The 16,128-nt window shown below is 47.7% G+C and overlaps 1 protein-coding gene across 1 annotated transcript in view; it reads right to left on the bottom strand.

Annotated features, from left to right (window-relative positions):
- Window positions 1-11,486: 11,486 nt before the first annotated feature.
- LOC126517709 (chitotriosidase-1-like) overlaps window positions 11,487-16,128 on the bottom strand; it is a 30,763-nt gene continuing 26,121 nt past the window's right edge. Inside the window, exon 6 of the mRNA XM_050167498.3 lies at window positions 11,487-12,197. Coding sequence (XP_050023455.2) covers window positions 12,033-12,197 — 165 coding nt within the window. The 3' untranslated portion in view covers window positions 11,487-12,032. The remainder of the gene's footprint in view (window positions 12,198-16,128) is intronic.

The raw sequence follows: 16,128 nt of genomic DNA, 5'->3' as shown, positions 1-16,128 counted from the left end.
ACAGACGGGGGTAACGTTCTGGCCGGGCAGCTGGCGTAGAACTCGGGCCCGTAGCCCGACTGTTCTCGTCGTGCCCACGAGCATAGAAGCTCACCGGCCTTGAGGAGCTGGCGGCACGCTCGGGTAGACGGGCGACGCACAGGAACAGGTTGGCAGGAGGCCCCGGTCGGGTGAAGTCCAGGTGGCACGGGTCCGGAACCCGACGGCCCGTCTACCAAGCCCGCTCCGGTGGTTGACCTCCTCCTGCCGTCGCTTCCTGGAACTCTCCTGGCGTCTCCCCTGCGTCTCCCCCTTCTGCCAGCGCACCACGCTTGTAACGCGACAGCGTTAAGAAGCTCGTGTCGCAGAAAAGCCGGTGTCGTCGGCGTCGGCGTCAGCGGCGTTGGCCGTGAGCGATAAAGCCCAGAAGGCACTTCATAAATAAAGAACACCTTGCAAGATCGGCTGGTGGGAATCGAACCGGGGTCTCCGGAGCGTGAGACGGAGACGCTACCACTCACCCACGAGTTCGTTGCCTCAAAGCGCTACAAAATCGCCTCTAGTGAATGCGGTGTTGCCTTAGAAACGCGCTGTAGAAAGTTATACTGCGGTGTATATCGGTAATTATGACCATGTAACTTACAGAAGTCGCAGTTTCACGAGTCGCAAAGTACGTTTCCGCTACATTTCTTCTGCGCTCTGCACACACGCAGAGCCATCTTGCGGCAAACACAGAAGACCCCCTCCTCGCAATCTACGGCACTGCAACGACACGCGGCGCGCCACTCGTCCCATGATCGCGTCTGCCTTCATGGCGCGCCGAGGCCCGGTTATCTGTGCCGATCGCGACGTTTGGGTGGCGTAAATCGTTTGAGTAAGCGGTGCGAACGGGGTGTGATATTGCTATCGTGTTCCACTCTTGAAGGTGAAGCTTAGGCCTCCTCCAATTTTTTTCTTTTCTCTGGCCGATTAGGCATTCTCCGGTTGGCTGCCTGACGCCCCGTGTTCTTTCCTTATTGGTTTGCTTTTCTTCTTTTAATTGTTTTTCTTGCGCCGCGCGTTCACGTGCAGGACGCTCTTCGGCGTTGTCTCCAGCACGGAATTTCCCTCGGCGCGCGCACTCCTTGTCGTCTGCTCCTGACCGTCCCGATCACCGCACCTTGTCGCGCACCACACATCACACATGCATATAAATCGCTGCACATGCAGCGCCAAGTAAGACAACAAAGTTTAATACTTACTTCACAAAGGACAGCGCGACCGAAGACAGTGAGAAACAGACGACTGCCCACACGAGCACGATTGCGGAACTATGCACAGCCCGGTTTCACACGGCAACCTTAGCCACAGCTCAGCTGCTCTCCATGTTAAAAGGATACAAAAAAATCGCGGCACACGCAGTGGGAAGACAACAAAGCACAATACTTGCTTGACAACGAACAGCGCAACCGAAAACAGTGAGAAACACAGGACTGCCCAAACGAGCACAATTGCGAAACTATGCAGGCTTTCCCACGGTAGCCACTGCGGCAGCCACGGCAGCCTTTGCCACACGCTTGATCACGTGACCGATGTCATGACAATATCGTATCGCCACCTTGCGTAAGGTTGGATTGTCTTGATGGGCTGTTGAAGCGCCGCGGTGTGAGCACTTGGTGTGCGCGTCGGCGTGTCGTCGGTGTTGCCAGGTTTGGCTATATATAGCCAAATTGGGCTACAGAAAAAAATGTTTGGCGTCCGCTTGAGCGAGTTAGCTACGTGGCTATATTTGGGCTACTGAAAATCTGTGACTTGGCTTTGTTTGGGCAATAAGTGGCGCCTTAATCTTCTCTCCAGAGGTGACTCTCATCGAGTTGAAACAAATCTCGAAGGCTATGCTTTAATTGTCTGAGTCGGCACCGCGGCTGTGCGTGTGTGCGTGAAATGACGCCCCCCCCCCTCCGTGCATCGTTCTCTGAGCCGATAGCTTTTATCTTTGACGCACTTAAATTTACACCGCGCTTCACCATGCTAACATTTACGCCAGCAACGTCCTCTCATCTTCGTCTTATCCCGACACCCAATCACGGGGCATCGGGATGAGCCTGGGAGTGGAGGGTGTTTCACAGTACACGGTACTAACATGGCTAGGCGCAGAAACGGAGAGCAATGGAGTCGGGCGATCGTGGCGACAGCATGAAAGAAGGGAAACACGGGCAGATGACACGCTCCAGTGTGTCCATGGCGAAGGCGTCTGGTTGAAGTATGGCGCTAGGCACAGCTTTGGACCTGTTCCGCGTTTCTCACGGCAAGCTTTATTGTCATTTTCTTTTGCGTGCGAGATGAAGTTTAACGCGATAGCGTTAGGGGCCCCGTGTCCCAGAAAATCCGGCGTCGGCGCCGTTGTATGTGTGAGAAAAATGATCCCGAACCACGTAGGCCCTTCCGCTGGCGCTTATGCGTTCCTGAAATAATAGTATTTCTCAAAGTAAAACGCGCCAGAAAATTCGTAAAGTACGACTTACACTGAACCTGCAGACATGGTAGCGTGGAATTGTAATTTGAATATACGAGAAAATAAGTGTTTATTACGCGGAACCTCGGACACAAACCCTTTTACGAGCTGCCGTTCGACGTCTTGTTAGAAGGGTGATGGTTTGGGCCAGTAGGTTTTCCATGAGGCTTTGTGGTGCAGTGCTAAGCGGCACAAGGGACACAGGAAAAAACGAGGACAAACGATTACTGCCAAGTAGGAGCGGCGCGCCCCACTCGGTCCCTTGCAACACCATCCAGACGGCACTCGCCTCCGCGGCAGCGGCGGCGCCTGCCGTGATAGTGGGTTGAAAAAAAAAAGAGACAGAAATTTCGTCTTCGTGCATATCTGTCGCCTCCAACGTTTGCAGGTAAACATTATGGTTACATAAATTGCAGTTGCCGGGAAGTGTGGGAAGCATTCAGGGATCTATGAATGCTACCGCGTTCCACTCTTAAAGGCGAAGATTAAACGGAATGAGAAGCAATTTTCATGGTACCTATATTTTAATGCAATGAAAAGCTTACCCGTCAGAGTGTCTAATCAGGAAGTGGTAACGCACAACATGCCATGGAGCATTTTTATCAGAATTTTTTATCTGCAGTGAGGATGTAGTCGTTCACTGAAAGCTTGGAGAAAGCGGTGGTAGGTGAGCGCGGTAGTGATTATACGCTGGTATTAGTGGGAGCAGACGACAAGTGCGGCCGTAACTGCGACAAAGTATTTTGTCTAGCAATTCAACGTCCCTGCGATTCATGTTTTCCGAAGTGTTAAGCATTTCTGCGGTAATAACTACGTATTTTCATTTTTTCCTGTCCAGACTACTTTGGTATTAACTCTTTCCCTACCGTGGGGAAAATAGGTGTATTTTGTAGGTTACGCCAGATTTTTTTTTTGTGAAGGAAATGCTGCACTAAACATTTTACGTAATACATAAACAAAGAGCAGAATCAATGCACTTTTCACGCATAAAGGTGCGCATTAGGGAGATCTATCTCATAAAAACACAAATTGCCAGAACCAAGATTGTGGGATAAAATTGAACAAAGTTTGTAAAGACACGCTTGTGTCTACTAAGAAAAATATGTAACAAATATTATGAGGTATGCAAGATGTATTACCGTCTTATGGGCACTATCTTCGAAAGAATCAAAATATTTAATTGTGCAGGTATCCCAACACAAAAATTTAACTTCAAGCACTACAGCAGGGCGTGCCGGACTGCGGCCGCGCATGTTCCGGGCTGTTTTGTACCGTCCTCGCTATCAGAGTCAAAGGCCGACAAATAGGCAGCATCCCGAGGCTCGCTACTGCTTGATCCATCGATAAAATCAGCCGCAGACCCATGGGAATTGCAACATCCGCGATCTTTCGAAGCGCACGCACCACTCCCGGAGGCGGCAACCTTTACTTCCTACTTTGACGATCGCGGAACTTCGGAGTGCATTACAAAATTACCGCCTGGCGTGAAAAAATCTAACTTCTTAGAAAACAAAAGTGTGGTTCTCCTCGTTCGTGTCCAATGGGGCGGTGTGTCCGTGAGCGGCGCGGAAGGTCTCGAAAGCTGCGTTAGAAACTACCGTTATCGGCATGACTATGTCCAATGGGCGCGGTACAGAAAGAGTTAAACAGTCAAAGCGAAACCAATCGGATTCAAAACGGAACGACGATTTTACACGTGACACGTCGTTCAGCATGTTGGCGTAGCCATGCGTGCGCTTTTGATTTCTGAAGCATAGAATAAAGCGCAAGTGTCTATTATCCTAGCAACTGCAATTTTAAGCAATAATTATGTTGTACTTCATAACAGACGACTTACAGTAATCTCATAGACTACATCCGAAGTACCAATATTTTATTTCCAGGCCTCGCTACTTACTGACCTTTGAGATTTTCTTTGCAAATTTAAAATTATAATCTCTACTTCAATTGCGAACAGCGCGCCTGGTTCTATCACTAGAAATCATGATCATTTAATTTCCATTAACGTCTTACAACACATTCTGGCCAGTTTCAGTCGCTTTACGCATCCTCCAAGTTTTTTGTTCGTGCTTACATTCGATATTCATTTTGATAGGTTCTCCCTCAGCAGCGATTTGTTGAGACTTGAGTTTCCGGCGCCAACAAAAAGGTGATCTCTGTACACGCACGATGTCGCTGTTGTGGATGTCAAGGGTCCACCATCACAGCGTCACGGAGTTTTTCTTACGACGGGTTGTGCAAAAAGGGATTACCGCAGTCGAATGTGAAAGTGTATATACAAATTAAAATGGATATACTGGCTACAAATTTGTTTTGCTCTTTTTTGTACTTGGCTACATTTGGGCTGCAGTTTCTCTGGCTCTGGGCTACGCCGCTTCGTTCGACCTGGCCACACTGCGTCTCGTCGCGTTGTGCGTCTCTGTGCATCGACTGTGAATCATGTCGCGCGGGCCCAAAAGCCGCCCTCTCTTCCGTTGTTCTTGCACGCGCTGGTTCGCCAGCTCGACAGCCACTCCGCGTCAAATCAGAGCTGTGAGCTGGCCGTTCCCGTTGTGCATTTGGCAGGCCTTTCATTTCGGACGCCGTCACTGCCGCATCATTGTGGTTACACGATCGGCGGTGCGTCTCACCCTGCGTGATCACACCAAGCCATGCGCCCAAGCGTGCGGAGCCCGTACCGTTGAGTCCAATGAATGTTAAAGCGAATAGCTTAGTGTCTCCGGCTATCTTTATGGTTGGTAAGAAGTCAGTGGTCGGTCGTAAATTCATGTGAAAGGAAAACCTTCGTTCCTTCTTTTGCTGTCTCGCCAATTGTATTTCGCCAGCTCTCTCTCGTTCTTTCGTTCGCTCGCTCGTTCGGGCTATTCGCTTGCACTCTCATTCATCGACGGTAGTTTCTGCGCATTGTTTTTGTATACATGGCGCTCGCAGTAGAATTCAACGTAACACTTTCTTAAGAGCACCGTTCCTATAGGAACAGATCTACCGATGCATTATTTCAGTGCCATCGAAAGTGATGTTCGCTCTTTAACTTGATCCTTTTATTCATGCGTGATATAGGAAAAAAACCTTACAAATGCACCGCATGAGAGTGCTTACAAAATGGAACAGGAGAAAGATTAACATACCATCTGTAAAATACTTTATTTGTGTAAGAAACTGCGAAAACAAAACGCATAATAAGTAAACAAATCAATTAGGTCGGGCTCAGCGCTCAGTGTATAGAAGCTCTTTGAATTTTCCTGCGTATCTTTCATTGCCTACGTGCGATGGCAAGTGTTTCCATTCTACGACAGTGCGCGGTATGAATTAATTTGTAAAATAATGAGATTGACATATCGGTCGTTTCACATTTGCACTAATGGTCATGACAAAAAAATTACTGCAGGGCACTGAACGAAATCGTCAGAAAGAAATGAATTATGATAAAGTTTATGAAAAAGCCAAAGCTATTGCACTATAGTATGCGCTCTCACAATCACCACTAACAACAGCATAGTCTCATGAATGGCAGCGCTCCTCCTAAGTCGATGTGGAGCCGTTGTCCGCGTCACAAAGAGCGGTTTCAATGCTACTGCAGTCGCGCACCATTGCTTCGTAGCCAGTTGCGGTGTCCACTTCGTCTACAATTGTTCGTCTCTTCTGACGTGAGGTCAACACCACAAAAGGCTTCTTTTTCCAAGCCGAACTCATGCTAATGCAGGGTGAACATAACAGCATTTAACACGAGTACCGCTTGACAAACGGAGAATTCTCCAGCCCAGAACGGCGCCTTCGAAAACTCAGCACGCTAACCAAACAGATACGGCCAGACTTATGAAAACGTTTTCGAAACGTATTCACCCCTCGTTTTTAAGCTATCCTGCTTGCGACGTTTCTAATGCGTCGAGTTTGGTCAAAAATGTTTGAGACTCTGTGTACTACCTGGGTAGTGGCAGAAAGGTCGTTCCACATCCGCCGCCAAGGTCTGTGAGTGGTGGCACTGCCTAGCACTCCCAGGGTTCTACTAGGAAAACGTAAATACCCAAGAAAGTGGATGGTGAAATGGCGCCATGGTAGCCCAATTGGTAGAGCATCGCACTCGAAATGCTAAAGTTGTTGGATCATTGCCCACCTGCGGCAAGTTGTTTTTTTTTTCATCCGCTTTCATTTCCATTAATTTATCGTTTCTTTATTTCATTTATTAAGCACAAGTAATTTCCCCTATGTTGTCCTTCGTGTCAGCGTTGGTTGGTTTCTTATAATATGGCTAATAAAAATCGGGCCTCTCAGTTAAGCCCCTTTCTTCTCGTTATACATAACGAGGGTCCCAAATCCGGCAACACTGATGCCTTCAGGTATCACGTGTGGGTTTATTGGATGGTTGCCTTCACCCAACAAGATCACGTTCTCGCGACGCCTGCGGCAGAAAGGATGTGCCACATCCGCCGCCAATGTCTGCGAGTGGTGGCGCTGGCTAACACTCACAGGGTTCTGCTAGGGAAACGAAAGATACCCAAGAAGGTGGATGGGGAAACGGCGCCGCCTTAGCCGAATTCGTAGAGCATCACACGCGAAAGGCGAAGGTTGTCGGATCGTTCCCCACCTGCGGTACAATGTACAGATTGACTACATCGTGTTCTAAAGGAACCAAATACTATACATAGCAAGTTTCGGGAACATTTACTCAGCCAACGCGGCCCACATGCGAAAACATACTTTGGTATCCCTGACGTCATACTGACGTCCCCGCGTTCGGCTTTCGGCGCGAAATTCAAGTACTGATAATTCGACCTTCATTTTCTCATCTAATAATGAATCTATTATTTTAAAGTGACTGCCTGCAGGGTTCTCAAACAATTCTTTATTTGTCTAAACTGATTTATTTTTTGCTTTAGTGTCCCTTTAACACATCGCGTGTAACTTCGCACGCCATTCTAAATAATGCATCTACATCCATCAACCCGCTGCCTGCCCGGTGAATAAACTGAAAACCATACGCCTGCAGTTCGTTTATCCAGCGCGCCAGCTTTCCTTTTCGCTCCGACTTACTGAGGAGGTAGGTTAGAGCATGATGGTCCATATTCAGTTTGGGTTTTCTGCCGTCTTTGTACGGTCTAGAGTATCGCACACCCATGAGGACTGTAAGGGCCGCTTTCTCCGTCGTAGAGTGGTTGAACTAAGAAGTGTTAAAGGTGCACAAATAGTACCTTACGACTTGAAGTTGTCAATTCAGTGGAGAACTGCAGTCCCCGTGATACAGCAGTGCCCTGTACCACAATGGCATGCGCCTCTGTTCATCTAGAACGGCAGATTGAAGTCAGGTAGAGCTAGTACTGGGTCAGACGAGATGCGGAGCATTAATTCTTGATAGACTACTTCACAATCATCGGTACAAATAAAAGGAACGTCCTTCTTTGTGAGGTCGATCAGGCACTTGGCTCGGCGAGGTATCTTTGCAGAATCCTTAATGAAAGTCCTGGAGTGGTCTGCTAGTCCAAGGAACACTCGCAGCGAATGACGGTCATGCAGTTTCACAATTGTGGAAATTCGATGTACAGACTCTGGCACTTTGGTAGTACCGTCGAACACTGCCGAGAAAAATGACCTTGGACAGAAGAAAACTTCTTTTTATTTATCTGCAGATCGGCATCGCTGAGCGCTTGTAAGACCTTCGCCAGGAGTTCGGTGTGCTCCTGCTCAGACCTTGAATACACAATGATGTAAACAATGTAAACATTGCACAAAATTCCGATATATGGCTTAAGAACATTGTTCATCTTCTTCTGAAACCATGCGGGTGAGTTCTTCCAGCCAAAAGGTAGTCTGTAATATTTGTATATGTCGAATGGTGTCAGTGAGACGGAAAACTTTTTAGTCGCGTCTGACAGTGGCATTTGCCAGAAGCCTTTGCACACGTCCAGGCGAGAAAAGATCTTATTGTCCCCGGTTTCGTTTATGATTTCGCCGATAAGTGGCATTGCAAATGGAAGTAAATCAGTCTGTTTGTTAGCCTGCCTGTAATCAGTACAGAGACGAAATGTGCCATGGCATTTAGAAGCAATGGCGATCGGAGAAACGCAGGCAGTCGTTGATTGGCGCATTACGCCGGCGTCGAAGATCTTCTGTATTTCTTCCTTCAAGCAATGTTTCTTCTCTCGTGACATACTGTAGGCCTTGCGTTTCGCTATAGTCTTGTAGCGAAGTTCAAACGGTACTTCAAAGGTTGATGTGGCCTTCGGATAGCCCCCGACGCATATTTGCTCTGTATACAGCTGCACAACGTCAGCCACTGTAGTGCGCTTCCATTGATGTTCAGCAAGGGAAAGCGGGCACATTTGGCAGTTATACCGAGTAGTGACATTCCCATCCCAGTAGAGGTAAAGTCGTAGCCGTTGCATGATTGGGCCAGCCAAGAGAAACTGATTTTTTCACTCCATTGAGTAGGAGAGCGTAAGCTAAAGTGCATTTACCTTTGCACGTAATCAACACTTCCGCCCACTCATTATACGTCTGCTTTCTGCCGTCGTAACCATGCACCGTCAGAGGACACTCTTCCACGTTGATTAGGTCCGGAGTTTCCCTTTGCAACTGTTATTGAAGCTCCACTATCTGCTAAAGCCTTCAGGTCTCTCCCATTTCCTTGCACAGAAATATGCACAAGCTTGGCACAATCGGCAAGGAACATGGCGCCGTGAGACGAAAGAGGGTGACCTCCCGATGTGAACTTGCTCACATCTTTACACTGCAGTCTGTGATCTTCGTTGCATGAAGTACTGCAGCCGTTAGAAGCACTCTCTTGATGCTGCCGAATGCATAAATCTTTCATATTTTAAGCAAGTCGTCAACAGTATGCGGCGTTCGTAGTGGACACCCTGCTATATGCTTTTCGGCGGTCCTAGTACAATCGAAGGTACGAGTGACGAATCCGATAACATGGAGTCAGCAACAAGTATCAGCCTTCTCCTTTCAAAAAAAAAAAAACGTCCTACCACAGTGCCGTACTTATATTTGAAGGCTATAGCGCTGTCCCAGCTCTGGAGCTTACTCTCGCTGAAAGATGCCAAAAACTGCCTCTGCACTCAGCCCGTGGCCGTTACCCTCTTTCCGTGTTTATCAAGTCATACCAGGTTTTCGCTAACCCTCGTAGGTACAAGAGCTTATTCATAACTTTGTCAAGGTCTTGTCACCAACTATTTTGGTCACACGCGTACTCATAGACTCTCAGCCAGGCTTGAGCGTTTGCAGGATACGAACCTTCATAAATATCCCGTTTTACCGTTTCCAAAGGCGGCCTCCGAGAATGCTGGAGGACGTTTTTCGTCACGAGCTCTAGCACTTTTTGCTAGTGTCTCACTCCACGAGTTCCATTATATGATGAAAAATGTCTTGCACCTTCTCATATAATCAGCATTGTTCACATCATGGTGGTCGTACAGGGTTACGGTATACCACCAATAGCAAAAGGTCGTCTTCGTGAGCGTCCTGAACAAGTGATCAGTGCTCACCCGTAACAGGGAACCACCCTCCCTGGAAAAAGCTTGACACGCTCGCGTGCCTGCCGACGTCGTACCCGCATATTTCAATAACGTCTCAGCACGTGGTTCTCTTTAAACGAAGCGGATGAAGTGCACAACACAGGCTCCTATCCTGTCCTTGACTACGCCAAATGTAAAAAAAAAAGTGAGATCAGTCAGTATGACAAGTTAGCCATTCTTGTTTGTTGTCATTTTTACCCCTTCTCTCTCTCCACCTTCCTCTTCTTCTTCTTCTTCTACCTCATAAAATTATTATTATTATTATTATTATTATTATTATTATTATTATTATTATTATTATTATTATTATTATTATTATTATTATTATTATTATTGTCGTCGTCGTCGTCGTCGTTGTCGTCGTCGTCGTCGTCGTCGTCGTCGTCGTCGTCGTCGTTGTTGTTGTTGTTGTTGTTGTTGTTGTTGTTGTTGTTGTTGTTGTTGTTGTTGTTGTTGTTGTTGTTGTTGTTGTTGTTGTTGTTGTTGTTGTTGTTGTTGTTGTTGTTTGCAGCCCTTATGCAGGCGACATATCCACGTGAAATTAGGGGGCTACAAATAGCCCCCTAGCCTACGTGGACGAGCCAGGTTTCACTATTTCAATCACTGTCAAGCATTTTAGCTAACGGATCTCCGTCTTTCGTGAATGAAACTTCTTTCTATTGTGATGTTACCTACGCTTGCAACGACTTCGGTTCAATCATTATTTTCCCTGGTCCTTATTTCACCAATACCCCAAAGGCCGCTAAACTCAGGTGCATAGCAATCCTCCTCGCAGTCCTCGCAGTACAAGCCAATAGGTGTGTGACCCTTGCCACGCGTTTGCGAAGTGCATGAAATAAGGTACAGCGCTCCTCACCGAATGTAGTTTGAGAGCACCGTATCACTGGGAATCTTTTGCAGCCTAAAATAATAGCCTTACACAGGCTTCCTACCACTGCTGTTTCTTAAACGAAAGAGAGCTACGTGGAAGCACGTATGCCAAGGTGGTCTGAAAAAAATTTCTTAATTCTCTGTGTGTGCATTGCTTTTATTAGCAATCTAAGCGCAGCCCTACAAACGCAGCCTACTTCACCGATGAGAGCAAAAAACTTGACAACCATTCCACTCTGTGAAGATAGAATGGCATCGAAAGCTGACGGCAGTCAAAACTCAAACGAAAAGCAAAGTGCTTCACCTGCGCCGCGGGTCGGCTTGAATATAGTGCAATATCGGGCCGACCCAGGTGTGGAGGTGAAGCAGGCGTTAAGCCTTTCGCATACGTGGGCCCATCCCGAAGATACCGAAGGGCACGTTACAGGTTCCCGAGCCCACAATGGCATGTGCCATTGAGCTTGGATCCTTTCCGCAGTATCACCAGCATCGGCCCACATGATGATCTTGTCTGTTGACGGACGCCGAAAAAACTACAGAAGGTTAGCCATATACAGCTTTCTCTGTAAAATCAGGAACTATTATTGTCAATGCAAACAAATGAAGGGGAAACGGTGAAGGGGAAACGAACCTGACTGCTGGCTGGAAATCCACTGCCTCTCTCTCCTCCCGCATCCGGCGCCCTCTCCCGCAGCAGACATGGGGCCAGAGGGCGGCGACAGCATAGAAGGGTATTGGTGTTTTGTATAAGTCCTGTCACCACCGGCTGCTTTGAGAAGAGGCGAAAGAGCCAGAGCAAGCTAGTCGCTTTAATATCGTGTGCTTCAGATCTCCTAATCTTCTCGTTCATTAAGAGTAACAATTGTTTAAAGGCGAATGAGGTGATTCCTTCTTGCTCGTGACTGCTCACTCGGAGGTAGGTTGCAGGATTTTATTAAGCGCGATTAACTGATCTTTGCCAGAATGGTATCTGGCTTAAAAGCACATGCTTGTGTAGTATACGAGAAGCAGTCCGCCAGTAAACGTGAGCACTGGTATCACTAAATGTGTGAAAGAACGATGTTTCCCTGATTTCGGTGGCAGTTAGAATGTCTCTGGTATGGTCAAGGTTACTTTTTTTTTTCTTTTTTTATTGCGGTAGTCAAAGCGCGATCGTACCGCCCCCTCCGCTTTTATGATTCCAGACCCGGCGGCTTCCGGTGGTACTGGCGCATTGCATGTTTGACACTCTGCACAAGAGGGAATTGCTTCTCGGAGCAGATGCCGCGGAAGTCGTCCTTGTCCACTTGTACCAACATCACGCAGAAGTCCGGGTACTTGCGCAGAGCTAGCTGCACCTGCGATAAGCATTGTTTGTCAGTGTATTCGGAGGCGCCGATTGGTACAGTGTAGTCGCTGCCAACCAAAGAAGGTTATATGTACGCTATTCAACTCAAACGCAAGATACATTGAAGCACCAGCCAAATAGGTATGGTTATGTTGGGGAGGTCAAGCGGTTTTGCATGTTAAAAATGACAGCTCTCTCCATAAAGATCTGATTCACAGATTTTAGGGCGAAACCTGAACCTCATGGCATATTTTGCGGGTGACCCAGATATGAAGGCACTGCCAAACGTAATATTTTACCTTGGAATACCGAACTTTTATTTTGCAACTGGCCTGCATTTACATTGCAAGAGCACGGTCATTAGGTTGGGAGCCTACTCCAGATGGGTCGGCTCTCTTTTAGAGGTGAAGGAAAGCTCCAGTGCGTTTTTGTCTTTCTGAATGCTATAGGTCGTCGGCTATTATAGTCGGCGACGTCACGCCATACCGTGGCATATTCCTGTTTGCCGGTTCGAGTAAGCGTGTCAAGGGTTTAAATATCAACTACCCGAAACTGTCTACAAAGCAAAATTTAACAAATAAGCACAGCGACAGCCCGCGAACTGTGGAGGAAGGCGCATGAATGGGCAAAAATGTTCGCCCATCGTAGAGTAGCACGAAGCCTTATGGGTCTTCCGCAGTCCTTACTGCGACCTTGCGGTGCGATCCAGCCTCTTGGTAAACGCAGATGGCAAAGTGACCACAAAGAAAGGCGTTGGTCAGGGGTTGAATATCCCTACCTAGGCGAGTTTACCGTGAACCTTGCGACTATCTTTACGAGAATCCGTCATATAACATCATGCTGCACTCCTGTGGATGACAATTTTTGCCTTTCACAAGATTACGACATTGTAACGTTATCAATGGTTCACTTGGCCCTCACTTCCAAAGACACTGGTGCAATGAATAATTTATTTCTTCACTCTGTGATGTTTTTTTGTTATTTTACTGCGAAGCTTTAAAGGGCTGTTCCACAATTGCTTTGGTGCGGCGATGGTGAATGCTGCCGGCGGTAAGACCCGACGGTCACGTGTGGTAGAGGGATCTGTAGCAGCTTCAATCAAAGATCAGCCAGCAACGCAGCTTGCGTCGGAGCTCCGAAGATTCCGTTTGGTCTCCACGGTCATAGGGGCCAAGGAATAGGTGAGAACGAGCAGCTAGACGCCGCCGTTGGGGATACGTTTTCAGAGTAGCTAACAACGCACCGATTGCAGGCCTGCCTGGGTCGGTACACTCGGCATAGCACACAGAAATATGTATCAGATAGGGAAGCGTTTGCGAAGTCTTCGTTAGACTTCGCGCTGCGGCAATACAGAGGCCTTCCGAGGCGTTTCATGACTATCTTGCAAAGCTTCGCAGTCTCTAATGTATGATGTAAAGTATTGTTTTATAATCTGTCCTTTATAGATAGGTAGCGTGCTAACAGTTCAGTACGATTCTGCAATTACTTGCTGCAATAAGGGTGCATTCTGTGTTTTTTGCTGTTGCTGTCACAAGTCATTCAGGGGTGTAGTTGCTCTAAGGAGGATCCATAGCATTTACTGCAGTGGAAGCCACCTACACGCGCCTACGGGAAAGAATAAAGCTTCCTCGAGCAGAAGGTGGCCATCTCGCCCGGGGCAAAAAAAAAAAGGAGCCAACAGTAGCTCGCTGCAGTAACAGCAGTGGATTGGAAGAGGAGCCAGTGTTCATTCCCACTAGCAAATACTATGATGGTACATTTTGAACAGCGAAATGCGCCATTTGAAAACAGTCCAAATTTGTCCCCAGTTGGGCAGAATTGAACAGACTTCACACAGGTTTCTCAAGAACAGCAGACTGATGCGCCAGCAAGCTGTGCCATTTGCACACTGGGAATGTACCGCTTTTCTTTGAACGCCTTTCACGCCAGCGCTTTAGCGAGCTGCGCCATGAATTCACCGGGCATGTGCCGCGTTTCAAGAATCCTCATGCCAACTTGAGCCACTGAGTCTGTGACCATAGAGGGAACAATTCAGAGCGATCGCATGCTCCAGCGTGCCACGCCTCTCGTCACGGAGGCCACGTGGGTACTTCTGGACTACGCCACTAGATGGCGCAGCGTGTCCAGACAGAAGCGCGAGAAGCCGCGGCTGCCGCATGATGCGTTCCTCAGTGTATGCACGGGTGTGTCATGCATTTGAGAAGCCACGTGCAGGCTAAGCGGCGGCACCGCTACTTACACCTCAGACTCTGCCCAGGTGGCGCTGCGGAAAAACCAGTCACCAGCGCCCCCATCGCAGCCTTGGCGCTAACTGAGTAGTGCAAGGAGAGCTGTCCTCAAGCGAAGGTGCATAGGCCACAATGGACCCTTCTCTTTCGTTTGTGTTGATGCACGGCTTCCTAAAAATCAAGGACCTGGAAAGCTTGTTCCGCCGATCCGCGCTTCGGAAAGGAAGCTCAGCAGGGCGAAGTACGTGTACAATATAAAAGAAAGTCTCAAGTGTTATTTCGGCGTGCTGCAACTCGCAAGTACAGAGAGCATCAGGTTTGTTTAGAGGTATATCAGCATAAGAATGTAAGCATTTCAAATTGGTTCATATTGAATATGTCCTGAACACAAGACTCAAGCATCTCCTATATTTTTATGTATTTTATCGTAATGTTTTGTCTCGCAATTATTTACAGAGAGTAAATCATTTCATAGCCTTTTCCAGGGCAGCAAACAGAAAACGTTTTCCAAGGCACCAAATAGCGTGCGATCATAACGAAAGTAAGCTTCCTACAGTGCCTACGCGCGGCATCTTTCTTTCTCGCAGGAGCTACAGCATCGCTCAGTACCTTAATTTGAACTTTTCGCAGACGCTTCTAGCAACAAGCGCGCCAAATAAATGTAAATAAACGCGACATTTTTTTTTCTTTACACACGTGTGTTACTTCGCAATTAGTCATCCAGTGCTCCTACAGCAACTTTATTGCTCAGATTTGAAAAAACGCAGTCAAGCAGGCTCAGCACATTGCGAAGCGTGCTTGTTGTATCGGAGCAGGACATACAATATACCGAAAGTAGAAATGAGCTCACGATACAACGATCCTCTAAACAGGATTTTGAATTCATAAACGAACCAATATGTTTGGTTAAGCTGACCTGCCAAATCTCTCCGTTCCAATTGTTGAGTCAAGCGGAAGCGGACGTCTGTTAAAAGGTGGAGATATCGATGGCACATAAGCAGGATGGTTCGCAACGTTGTTTTTTCTGTCACCAACGAAGTGTCGGCTGCACATTCTTGAGTTTTCGCTTGGTTACCATGGTCCTCCGTCAGGGCTACGCAACACAATTACAGAAGAACAAAATTGTCACACTTTCTCATGCGAGCCGCTGTGGTGTGAGGAATGCAAGTAATCCGATTACCCAACAGGTTGAACGGCCCGTATCCAGTGCTCTCGCCGTTCCCCTTCATACGATCGCGATGGAAATCGGTAAAACTGAACGTTGTTATTCCGTCCTTCACGTTCCTGGCAATTTACAACACAACAGTAGCGTCGATGGCGGCGTTTCTTCGTAGCGCGCGGAGCTATCGCGGTTGCCATCGTTTAGGCCATCAGTCTGAAGAGTGAGCCAGCAAGCGCTTTATTGCAGTTCGGCGGCGTGTTCGACTAGCGTAGAAATTCATAGCTCTCTGTCTGGGTGTTAAATGCGCAAAACACTCGCAATATGGACCAAAATCTAGTTTAATCGTTGTTTCGCAGTCGCTAGCTGCATAGGCAACTTAGCAAGGGAGTCGAGCTTCGCACTACTCAATTACTGCCTCTTCGCAACGGCAGGTGGCGCTACGCGTCTTGAAAAACTCCAGAGTCTGACGTCCATGGGTAAGGGTCAAAAAATCGGACCAGTTGGTTTTAGTGGTTGACATGAACGCGCACATAGACGATTTAGACGGATAC

This window comes from Dermacentor andersoni, chromosome 11, assembly GCF_023375885.2.
Source record: "Dermacentor andersoni chromosome 11, qqDerAnde1_hic_scaffold, whole genome shotgun sequence".
Taxonomy (NCBI): Eukaryota; Metazoa; Arthropoda; class Arachnida; order Ixodida; family Ixodidae; genus Dermacentor; species Dermacentor andersoni.
This window is presented reverse-complemented; position numbering and strand designations above follow the sequence as displayed.